This window comes from Chelonia mydas, chromosome 2, assembly GCF_015237465.2.
Source record: "Chelonia mydas isolate rCheMyd1 chromosome 2, rCheMyd1.pri.v2, whole genome shotgun sequence".
Taxonomy (NCBI): Eukaryota; Metazoa; Chordata; order Testudines; family Cheloniidae; genus Chelonia; species Chelonia mydas.
This window is the reverse complement of record NC_057850.1, coordinates 116957294-116969976: the sequence shown is the minus strand read 5'-3', so window position 1 is coordinate 116969976 and position 12683 is coordinate 116957294. Positions and strand designations below refer to the sequence as shown.

Here is a 12683-nt window from a genome sequence, read left to right as displayed (position 1 = left end):
CTTACACGTACACAAGCTATATGCCATATGGACCAAGTCGTAAAATGTTGCCATTAACAACTGAGAAATTATAGATATGCATGATAGATCCATTTTTTTATATCACACTGCAGCAGCATGTTAAAAATAGCTTTATTATCAATTCAAAGTTATTTATTCTTTCTCTTTTCCGCTTAGCTTGGCGTTGTAAAGCTCCTCAACAAGTTGCATTTGTTGAAAAGTTGACAAAACTCGTTGTAATTCAGCTCCCCAACTTCTGGAAGCTTTGGATTTCTTATGTGAATGGAAGCCTTTTCAGTGAGGTATGGGTTCATGCATACACGTAACCTAAATGTCTTCAGATAGACAAAGCTCATAGGAATTATTTTGTATTTAAATTTGAGTTTGAAACTGCAGAAGTATAGTACCTCAGTGGAGAAGACGCCTGACTAAGATGTCTTTGCAGCTTTTGGATTACAGAGATTTGCAGAATGACATAAGCAATTGTACATCTACTGATTGGTGGTCGATTTGGGATGAAGCAATGGACCTACTTTGTATGTTATGAATGCTGATCAGTAAATTTCCTAGCAACATATATGTAAGGATGCTATTTAAAAAAAAACAAAAAACGGAAGGCTTCACAATAGGAACTATTTTGTACTGTAGTATAGTTCTCTGAGTGACCTACTCTTAACCATTGAAATGTACATAATTTCAGTCCTGCTTGTCAAGATCATCAACCAACTGTCCCATGTTGGATCTTACATTTAGCAACACCTGAGAAAGGAGACAAGATGTTTGGTAATCTTAAGAAATGATAAACTAGATGAATCTTAAAGATATGAGAGACAAAGCCAGAGCGATAGTGTTTGACTCTGGAATGGGCATACATATTTTGTGACTTTGAAGAATTTGGATATGAGGATAGATTTAAACCCAGAGTTTCAAAATGACAGAAGTCTAAAATTGTGTACACACACACACACAAACACACAAGTGTACCCAACCTATGTGCAAAATAACTGTAGTGGCATGTGTCACAATTGTATGTGTCCCTCGTCCAGTCTTGTGTTAAGTAAATCTGGCCCATTAATTGTGTAACATTACTGTGTCATGCCCAGAGCAACAGAAAATATTTTTCAAGCTCTATCATCAAAAGGAATCTAACTCAAACCAGTGATCATACAAAATGATAGTGTTAATAACTTAGTAATTATTCACATATCCATAGCATACAGCATACGGTCGTATAACCATTATAACTAGAGAATATAATATCTTTTGATTTGTATAATTGCTAGTCACCAGTTTACAAAACTACAGTGTATTTGGCAGAAAAAGTTAGGCTGAAAATGGTCTGGCCATTTCTCTATTTTTCCAGTAGCAGGATACTAAGGGTGGGGCATCCCTAGAAGAGGAAGTATAATTATGCCATTATCCAATGATGATGAAAGTCATTGGCTGGTAATAGAATAGGGAACCTTCAATTGCTAAGTCATCAGTTCACATCAGACCCTGAGCTGTGGTATATGAAGTTCTTACCAATATGATGGTTGATTTCAGTCTAATTCCTAGAAAAATGTCATGTGCCGTATTTTTGGAGTTTAATGTACGCAACCTACGCACCTACATTATCATAGAATCATAGAATATCAGGGTTGGAAGGGATCTCAGGAGGTCATCTAGTCCGACCCCCTGCTCAAAGCAGGACCAATCCCCAACTAAATCATTCCAGCCAGGGCTTTGTCAAGCCTGACCTTAAAAAGATCAGGTCAAATTATATATAATTTGAAAGCTTATTTTAAGTGCATTTACATGAGGTATGATTTGGAACTGTCAAGTGGTGCTGTAAACCTGTAGGTGAGGTGAAACAATGGTACCCAAAATGATAAAGTGTCATATTTGCACAGTTGCGGACACACTGCAACATGACTATGACCACAGTTTTTACTGTTTTAAATTAATTTCATCACCTTCATGTGGTGTTTATTGGTCAAAGCTACCAAATGACTGTATTAAATGATTGTATTGGTTTTGCATGGGCAAATTTTTTTTTCCAGGAATGATGAAGCTGTTTAGCATGTGAGAAAAGTTTCGAATATCAATATTTTGCAATGTACTAACATGAAATGTTTTCACATTGCATATTCTTAATTGTCAAAGTATCTCACAAGTGATTATAATAGTTTTCTATATTTTCAGTTGAAATGTGCTGATCAGATCAGTCTCACGCCGAAGGTTATGCACCAGTAGCAGTAGATTGCGTTCTCATAGTTTGTATTGCCTAGTGGGTAGATATAACTATACGTGAATTTCTAATGTAATTCTTCCCCATTTTTAAGCATTTGTACAAAACAATGTAGTATCTAGTCTGCCTGGTAGAAGGTTTTAATTTGTACTGCCTATGCATGCAGTACTAACCTTTGAAATATTCTAGAAACTAGATTTTTAATTCAGTGACACTTATGCATGGGTCAGTACTAGTGTTAGAGATGATGGTACAGAGCTTCATATTATGAATATGCGAAAGCTATGAGAGAAGGAGGGGGCCTAACCAGAAGTACTGAAGACAAAGTCCACAATTAAGTCCTTGCTTCTGTACTGAAGAGGGATGAAGAGCATGTTACAGCTCTTATCAACCATGTCATCAACAATATGAGAAACCAATTTGACCCTGAATCACATCCAGAGGCACTTATCAACACATCTACAGGATTGCACATAGCATCAGTTGTACAAGAGTCTCTACTGAAAATAGCAGGTGGTGGTGAAGAACAAATGGAGAGATTTGTGAGAGGTGCACTTGATTCTGATGGCACATGAAGCTTCTTCAGCCCAGTCTAGAAATTTCACATCAAAACATTTGCTTACATAGCCAAGAAGACTAAATTTAAGTCTGGCAAGGAGGGACAATCATAACAGCTCTCAGTCCCAGAATTGTTTTCCCACAGAGCCCTATCCTTAGCAAGATGGAGAGATGATGTTTCAATTGCGACTGTTCCTAGGGCTGGTCTATACTGAAAACTTATATTGGCACTGCTGTGTCTCTCAGGGGTATGAAAAATCCACCCCCCTGAGACAGACAGCTATGCTGACCTAGTCCCCAGTGTAGACATGGCTAGGTTGACAGAATAATTCTTCCATCGACCTAGCTACCACTTCTTGTGGGGGAGATGGATTAACTATAGTGACTAGACAACTTCTCTCATCATTGTGGTGAGTGTCGACACTGAAGTGTTACAGCAGCGCAGCTGAAACACTGCAACTGTGCCGCTGTAGCCTTTTAAGTAGAGACATACCCTCAGTCACCCAATAGGATCTGTGCCTATGTCCCTTTTTCGTGGTGATGGAACAATAAGAAGAACAGACAAAGCTGCATTAGGGCATCTGTTGAAAGCTCAAGCTGAAAAAAATCCATGAGCTAAGAGCATGCAACAAAGAAACTATAGTGTACCTCTCAGATGCCAAGGCTGTGATACAAATGATAGCTGGAGGCAAAGTCTACACATTTGATAAATTGGCTGCTGAGTACTTGAGACAGGTCCTAAAAGGATTTGAAGCTAATTCTTTAATTGGAGTCTTTGAGGGGTATGACAATAGTAACTCTGAAAACTTCAGAAAAATAGCTCTGGACAGGATCTAAGGTTGGATGCAAGAAATACCAGGTGATTGGTGGACACCCTGTGCCTCCATGGGAAAATGTTTTAAAACATGGCATCCAACGAACACTCAATTGCAAAATTCCTCTGTGAATGTATGGTTCAAAATGCACCTGAGTGTAGGAGCGCACCCAACACAAATACCACTTTTCCAGTGGTGAAGCAGCAATGTCCATCACCAGTTGAGCTGTTGAAGAAGCCCAAGACCTGTACAGTATTCAAGAGAAAGCTGATAGGATGCTTCTGTATGATGTATGTGCCAGTACGGCTTTTGGTGTCAATGGAACTATTGTAATTAGGTCACCTGATACAGATGTTTTGGTCCTTGCTGTTCACTACTTTCCAAAAATAGAACACCTAGATAACATGTGGATCGAAACAACCATCATTACCAGCACAACTAACAAATATCTCTTCATATCTGTGCATGAAATTTGTGATGCACTCACTCTGGACATCTGCAACATGCTTCCTGATCTACATGCCTTAACAGCATGTGACTCTGTGACATACCTATTTGGTATAGGAGAAAAAAAATCTGTGTTTAATGTTGTCAAAACAAAGTGATCGTACCGCTTCAGAGTCGTCCAAATTGGGAGATTGTGGTGGACAAGCTGCAGATTCTGCAGCAAGGAAGTTGATAATAGTCCTGTATGACCAGAGTGAAAAAAAGACCCACAAAGACCTGACTTGCTTGCACCTCAGTCTAGCTATCAGAAAGGACTGGTCCCTGGCCAGAAACCCACCATGTGGGGAGAGTTTTGAAGAGCATGTCACAACAGCATCTTGGCAAACAAAGGTTTGGATGTCTTCACACATAGGTAAAGCAAATAATGGATCACCATTACAACATGGAAGGTAAAATGAAGATGATGAAGAGCTTCCTGTATTCTTCAAAGGCCCAGTGGCATCTGAGCCTTCTACAAGCTTATTTGTGCCTGTACCAGTAAGGGTTGCTGAGCAATCAACTGTGTCTGTAGCTATAACATTCTTGCCTGCACAAAACTGTGTAAATGCCAAAGCAACAAAGACAGTGGTAGCCCACTCACTCTTGACAGAGATCATGATGATGTACAAGATGATAATAATTGCCCAGAAATGTCACCAGCATTATCACATTTCAATTATACCAATACAAATGTATTACTAGATTTTGTTTTAAATTGTTTAGATCAGCGGTTCTCAAAGTTTAGCAACCAAAGGACCCCCGTTTTGATTTTAAAATTTTTGGGGACCCTCAAATCCACCCGCTCAGCCCTTGCCATGCCCCTGACCCACCCTTTTGAGGTCATGCACCCCACTCATTCCATCCACCCTCCCTCCGTTGCTCAGTCTTCCCCACCCTTACTCACTTTCACCAGGCTGGGGCAGGGGGTTGGGGTGCAGGAGGAGGTGAGGGGTCTGGGCTCTGGGAGGGAGTTTGGGTGCGGGCTCTGGGCTGGGGCAGGGGGTTGGGATGCGGGAGGTTAGGGCTCTGTCCAGATGGTGCTTACCCCTGGTGGCTCCCGAAAGCGACCGGCAAATCTCTCTGGCTGCAGCTCCTTTGCAGGGGGTCCCTGTGTGTTGCCCCTGCCCGCAGGCACTGCACCCAAAGCTCCCATTAGCCACAGTTCCTGGCCAATAGGAGCTGTGGAGTCAGCGCTCTGGGTGGGGAGACCAGCACACGGAGACCCGCTACCCCCAACCAACCTTGCCCCCCAGGGCCTCAGGAACGTACTGGCTGCTTCTGGAAGTGGCGCAGAGCTGGGGCAGGTAGGAAGCCTGTCTTCGCCCCACTGCGCAACTGGACTTTTAGTGTGCCTAAGGTGTTGGAAGGGAGGAGGAGGAGGAGTTGATCAGCAGGGCCTGCGGACCCTCTAGGGTACCCTCTGGGACCCCCAGGTGTCCGTGGACCCCGGTTTGAGAAACGCTGGTTTAGATTGTTGCGGTGGTGCTTTGAGGTCACAAAGAAATCCAATTTTATGTCTTTGAGTAAAACTTAGTGTCATTAAACTAAAGAAATGAATGAAAATTATTTCAAAGGGATCATTTTAACATATTTATGGTGTCATTTTTATCCTCCATTTCTATGGTAATAGCACCACATGATGGCTCCATATCATATCTCATCTTACAAGTAGACCTAATAAGCTTCCAAATGATGATATATGATGTGCATGTGTGTACAGAGGGTACATTAAGTCAACCAAATTGGTGTGGTCTGCCACTCACCTAAAATCCTCAGAAGTGGATGCATTTTGTTTTCCCCATTTCATACTTGGAAATCCGAGGAAAAGAGATAACGTGCATTTGTCAATGCCATACAGTGATCCAGAAGTAGAGGCAGTATTAAAATGTAGGAGTTTGACTCCTGCCCAGTGTTTTTTCCATAGAGAATCATGCCATGAGTCTCGTGAAGGCAATGAGAATCCTCCTGAAGCTTTTAATTTGAAAATAACTACAGTTTTGGTAATAATACATTTCCAGTTATTAGAGATTGGATTTGGACTTCAAACCCTCAACTGTAAATTAATGTAGTTTCTCTCTGTGAGAAATTTCAAGAGACACTGACACCATGTTTACAATTGTAAACAAAGTTGAGTAGTTCTGCTTATGAGAGTAAGTGCAAGAGAGAATGCAGCAATCTTGTATAATGTCTGGTCAGAACATTGTTTCCATTTCAAAAAAGTTGGGAGTTAGTTTGCATGTTATACTGTTAAGATACCTATACTGTACTTCCATAGGGCCAGATTTTGACTGCACAAGCAACTCATCCTCATCCCTTTGCTCCTTTTTTGTCCATATGTAGGAAATGGCCAAAATCCTGTGGGCAGTGCAGGCTCTTGTTGCCACTAGCTATCTGAAAATGGATGGGGGCCTCAGAAACCTCATTAGGCGCTCCTGAGCAGAGCTTCAGCCACAACACCCCCACAAGCTGTAGAATTTTGCCAATAGTATGGATTTTAGGCATCATTGAAGATGTCCTTACTATGTTTCCTTGCTATTTATTGACATGTGAGAAACAAAATATTGTTCACCATAGTTTTGGAGACAGAGAGAAAAAATCATGAAAACAACCATTTGAGTGAAATCCAGAAGCCTGAAATAGATTAACTCTAATACAAAAGAAAAACCCAGTGATAAATAACAAGCTGGTTTTATTTTCTGTTGTGAAGTTATATATATTTTTCTTGGCAAAAAGGTAGGCTGTTTGTCTTAGAATAGTGTCAGTTAAAGATTTATGTGCTATTTCTAACAGCTTAAAAAGTTTGCAGCTCTTTGAACCACTCAGATCCATATGAAGGAGCATATGTGAAGTCAAAACAGTGAAATACAACCGTTGATCTCACCACAAAGTAGTTTTGGTCTGTCTGTGCAGGAAAGGGTTAAGATTTTTATTCAACGAAATCACTAAGGGAAAAAATATCTTAAGATCTTTTATATTTTTTCTTTAATATAACTTCACATCAGGGCTTTAAGGGAGCAATCAAAACTGTTTTAAAACTTTAGTAATATTTTAAAAGGTACCTACAGCATAGACAAGTTCATTCAATATGATTGATTTTTTTATCAGAAAAAAGCATAAAAGAACATATGAGGTTCATCAGTAATATGCAGGAATTGTTCTAATTAATATAAGATAGTACAGTTCAGAATAATAAAGGAAAACAGAGAATTTAAAAACTCTAAAGTGTTTTTGATTAAAAGCTACTTTCTATTTAAATTTCTTGTTGGTAATTTTATGTTAACTACAAAATTTATTTGGCATTCATAAAAATAATCTGAAGAACTTCTAACAAATGATGAATTATTAAAAAAAACCCCATGAAACTTATTTAGTCATTTAAAAAAATATAGTGATTATATACTGCTTTGAGGACAGTATTAAGAGTATCTTTTCCAAACTACAATTCTGCTAATATATCTTTTGTCCAGTAGGTGTCACAGTGCATACATTAAATTAGCAAATGTTCTTAGCTATATAATTTCACCTACTTTTCTAATCCAATCTTTTAAACAGCTTTTTCTGTTAAACTTACTTTGTGTTATGGCACACTTCGCCCACAAATATATAATTATTACTTTCATTTGAAAACTGCTAACAGTAGAGCACTGTTTAAGCCATATTCTTTTCTTCACGCAACTGTAACCAAAGTTGCTAGTGCAGATGTGCTTTCGTGCTTCTAAATTTTCAGAGATGTGAATTGTCCAGCAAGATGATGATAAATCTTCGTAGTAAGTCCATTACAGATGATTTAGTTCTTCACTGTGGAGAATAATGGCCTCTGTCTTCTGAAACAAAGTACTAAACCAAAAGAAAAAGGGGAACACACAGTACTTCTGCACTATCCATCATTATAAAGAATGTACTTTATTTTAGACCCAAATTTTCCTCCAGGCACCTCTCACCTACTGGGAACTTGAAGATTCTTTTCCTGCAGACTTACTGCAGGATTGAGCCATGGATTTTAGAGCTCTTTTAACAGTGTTAATGCAAAATCATAATAGGAAAATATTGCTTGACTTCAATGAAGCTTATACTTCTTACACTGTTATTTTACTTCCATCTTTTATTTTAGGTTCTTATGGCATATTGTGCCCCACACTTAAACACTAGCAGCTTAATAGCTACTATAAGTAAATACTTGTTGACTTGTGGAGACTTTGCTTGTAGATGTGACTTGAGTTAGCTTCTTTTATCCCATTGTAAACTCACTAATCACTTTTAACACCTTCGCCTTGATGCACCGTTTTTAGAATGGTTTTAAAATTGAAAGTCATGGTTACGAGACACTGATACTTTTCAATTGTTTCTCATTTTTACAAGACTGCTGAAAAATCTGGTCAAATGGAAAGATCAAAGAAGAACGCTAGGCAAAGACAAAATGATTTCAAGGTAAGCTTGGTGTGCAGACTTATTTTCATTTAGGTGGTCCTTCAAATTAAGACACCTGAAGAAGGCTTAATTTTCAAATAGTGGTGAACGTTGACCCTGTAATAATCAGGCTCCTTTAAGCTGTTTTACATTCAGCACCCAAAAAACAATAGTAGCTTAAAAAAAAAAAAAAGCCCTGATCCTTGCTCCACAAGAGACTACAATCTAAGTAAAAGACAGATATCTTGTACTGGCAAGTATGCTTACACATCACCGGCCATTTAAGAACCTGCCGTCACATCTGAAGCCTCTACAGACGATCACACTTTGGCTGTGGTGGGCCCTACATCTTGGAACTCACTTTCTTTATGTCCAACCCCCGAAATCCATTTTATTTTATCTCTCCTTTAAAAAAAAAATCTTAAATCTTTTTTATTTTTCAGTTGTTTTTTGCAGTGATCCTTATTAGCCCTATGTTTATTGCCTTCCCTTTCCTAATTTGGACCCTGTTGTTTGTGTTTATGTTAAAGTGATTTTTTTTGTTTTATATGTTGTATTTGTTTTAATTATGTTGTACAGTGCTGTAGTGCTTTGTTTTGTGGATGTTTACTATGTAAGTAAAATTATATTCCTTAGTGAAATTTGAAATGTATGCCTGTCATTTCAGGCTAGATTATGTGATGAATACGTAACTGGTTAAAAATATTGATGCAGTTTCTATGTATTTATTTTTGTGGTGTTCTTTTATGCTGTGACAGAAAATGATTCAGGAGGTGATGCAGTCCCTGGCAAAACTGATCCGTGGAGCTTTGCTTCCATTCAGCCTCAGAGAAGGAGAGTTGAGACAGTATGGTGGCTGGGAGATGAAATCTGAACTCTCTGGACAGTGGCTAACACATGTCATCCAGACTGTAAGGTAACTGGGGCTATTGTTCTGTATGGTATGAGTCTTTAGTATGTATAATACAGTCTAAACTGTGCTTTTTTTTTTTTTCTTGCACATTCAACTGAAAGATGATTAATGTTGCAAAGTAAAGGACACAAAAGTTAGGAAATGTCAAAATTAACGTTGCCTGTGCAAGATTAATTCAGCCTTCTTGTGCATATGTGCATTATGATTGATTGATTGCTATATTTTTTACTCAGGACTCTTGTATCAGTGCACAGGATGGACAGTGCTCTGTAGATGAATCAGGGTTGTGTAGTGAATGAGGCTGTTGTCTGTAGGACCTCTTTTTCATTTGTTTTAGAAGTTGAAAGGTGCGTAGTAAATGAGGCAGGAGATTGCAGGAAGAGAAGGGATGGCCTCATAAATAGGGCAGCTGAGTGTCATCTTGGAGAATTAGATTCTGTCCTTGCCTCCTCTTAAATTCTGATACAGTGTTGGGCTAAAACCGGTAGAAAAACACTTCAACCTCTCTGGCCACTCAGTAACAGACTTAAAGGTGGCAATTTTGCAACAGAAAAGCTTCAAAAACAGACTCCAATGAGAAACTGCTGAGCTTGAATTAATATGCAACTAGATACCATTAACTTGGGTTTGAATAGAGACTGGGAGTGACTGGGTCATTACACATATTGAATCTATTTCCCCATGTTAAGTATCCTCACACCTTCTTGTCAACTGTCTAAATGGGCCATCTTGATTATCACTAAAGTTTTTTTTCTCCTGCTGATAATAGCTCATCTTAATTAATTAGCCTCTTACTCCACTTTTTCATGTTCTCTGTATGTGTATATATATCTCCTTACTATATGTTCCATTCTATGCATCCAATGCTGTAGCCCACGAAAGCTTATGCTCAAATAAATTGGTTAGTCTCTAAGGTGCCACAAGTACTTCTTTTTAATGTTGGGCTAGGCACTTAAACCAGAGTTTTCACAGATGACCACTGCTTGTATTCCTCATTTCCTAGATGGTTAAGTGAACTAATGATGGCTTATAATCAACTAATTAAGCGGTCGTGCTAGGCAGACAATAGTAGTGGTGTGAACAAAGTTGTTGATAGTTACCAGATGGCATTCCAGAATCTCAGGGCAGTGATAGTGGCACATAGAGTGATGAAAGTTTGAAGATTTGTGCCTATCCCCTTCTGATGGCTGCTCTCAGTGCCTGCATTCTGCTCAGAAAGAGGAGCAGGAAAGATGATGGCTTTGCAACCCCACAAAAGTCCTTGTTGTTGGTGGAGGGTTATCAAGTGCCCACACTTGGAGCCTGGTTCCTGCTGCTAGCTATTTCTGATACTTCTGCCCTGCTCAAGATCAGGGGTAGGGAGAATGGCAGTGACTCCATTTGCCTGGTTCTTGCCCAATACGGAAGCATTAAGGAGATGCAGCCAGTGTAGCAAGTTTAAAATAAATAAAAGGAAGTATTTCTTCACACAGGGCACAATCAACCTGTGGAACTCATTGCCAGGGGATGTTGTGAAGCCCAAAACTATAACTGGGTAAAAAAAGAAATTGGATAAATTCATGGATGATAGTAATGCAAAGTAATGCGCATTGGAAAACATGATCCCAATTATAAATATAAAATGATGGAGTCTAAATTAGCTGTTACCACTCGAGAAGGAGATCTTGGAGTCATCGTGGATAGTTCTCTGAAAACATCCACTCCATGTGAAGTAGCAGTCAATAAAGCAAACAGAATGTTGGGAATCATTTAGAAAGGGATAGACAATAAGACAGAAAATATCATATTGCCTCTATATAAATCCATAGTATGCCCACATCGTGAATACTGCCTGCAGATGTGGTCGCCCCATCTCAAAAAAGATATTTTGGAATCGGAAAAGGTTCCGAAAAGGGCAACAAAAATTATTAGGGGTATGGAACAGCTGCTGTAAGAGGAGAGATTAATAATAGTGGGACTTTTCAGCTTGGAAAAGAGACGACTAAGGGGGGATATGACTGAGGTCTTTAAAATCGTGGCTGGTGTGGAGAAAGTAAATAAGGAAGTGTTATTTACTCCTCATAAGAACTAGGGGCCACCAAATGAAATTAATAGGCAGCAGGTTTAAAACAAACAAAAGGAAGTATTTTTTCACACAACACACAGTCAACCTGTGGGACTCCTTGCCAAAGGATGTTGTGAAGGCCAAGACTATAACAGGGTTCAAAAAAGAACTAGATAAATTTCTGGAGGCTATTAGCCAGAATGGGCAGGGATGGTGTCCCTAGCCTCTGATTGCCAGAAGTTGGGATTGGGCGACAGAGGATGGATCACTTGATGATTACCTTTTCTGTTCATTTGCTATGGGGCACCTGGCATTGGGCAATTTTGGAAGACAGGACACTGGGCTAGATGGACCTTTGGTCTGACTCAGTATGGCCATTCTTATAGATGCATCAATGGTGATAAACAAAAATAGCCATGAGTGCAACCCCATGCTCTGGGTGTCTCTGAGCCTCTGATTGCCAGAATCTGGGACTGGAGAACAGTGGATGGATAATTGATAATTGCTCTGTTCTGTTCATTCCCTTTGAAGCATCTGGTATTGGCCACTGTCGGAAGACAAGATATCAGGCTAGATGGACCATTGGTCTGACCGAGGATGGCCATTCTTATGTTCTTAACTCTTCTCCGGTCTTCCTTTGTGTCCCTGTGTAAAGGTGGGGCACAATTGCAGCCCTCCAGTTAAGACGGCAAATGCTGCCTGTTACAAGTATATAGGGTGCTACAATCCTCATAGGGAGAATAAGGCATGACCCCACCCCCTTCCACACCAGTCAGTGGTGCTGGGCTGGTGGAAATTAAGTGGGTTGGGTGAGTCCATGCTGTACTGTCGTTAGAAGTGGCACAGTAACTGTGTTCCCCACTGGCACTGAAACCATTATGCCCTGCTAGGGTGGTATACCTTCACGTTACCTTTACTGCAGGCTCTGTTGCTATTTATTTTATCTATTTATATTATGGTCACACCTAGGAGTGCCGATCATGGACCAAAACACCATTGTGTGATGTGCTGTACAAACACAGAACAAAAGGACAGTCCTTGCCCCCAAAGAGCCTTCAATCTAAGTATAAAAGAAGAGACAACAGATGGATACAGACAGGTGGAGAATTACAAAGAAACGACAAGACAGTATTGGTCATTGTGATATGCAGTGGTATTGGCACATCAGTGGCCTAAACTTTGTCAAGTTTATACAGTACAACAGTGAAGCTCTACATTGATATGGGTTCA

The 12683-nt window shown here is 39.6% G+C and overlaps 1 protein-coding gene across 4 annotated transcripts in view; it reads left to right on the top strand.

The window, feature by feature from the left end:
- The window catches only part of EXOC2 (exocyst complex component 2), a 188979-nt gene that overhangs the window by 95188 nt on the left and 81108 nt on the right, over window positions 1-12683 (top strand). For all 4 annotated transcript variants that reach the window (XM_037893243.2, XM_043540186.1, XM_037893242.1 and 1 more), the window contains 3 exons: window positions 178-302; window positions 8449-8517; window positions 9255-9412. In XM_037893243.2, the coding sequence (XP_037749171.1) occupies window positions 178-302; window positions 8449-8517; window positions 9255-9412 (352 nt within the window). The remainder of the gene's footprint in view (window positions 1-177; window positions 303-8448; window positions 8518-9254; window positions 9413-12683) is intronic.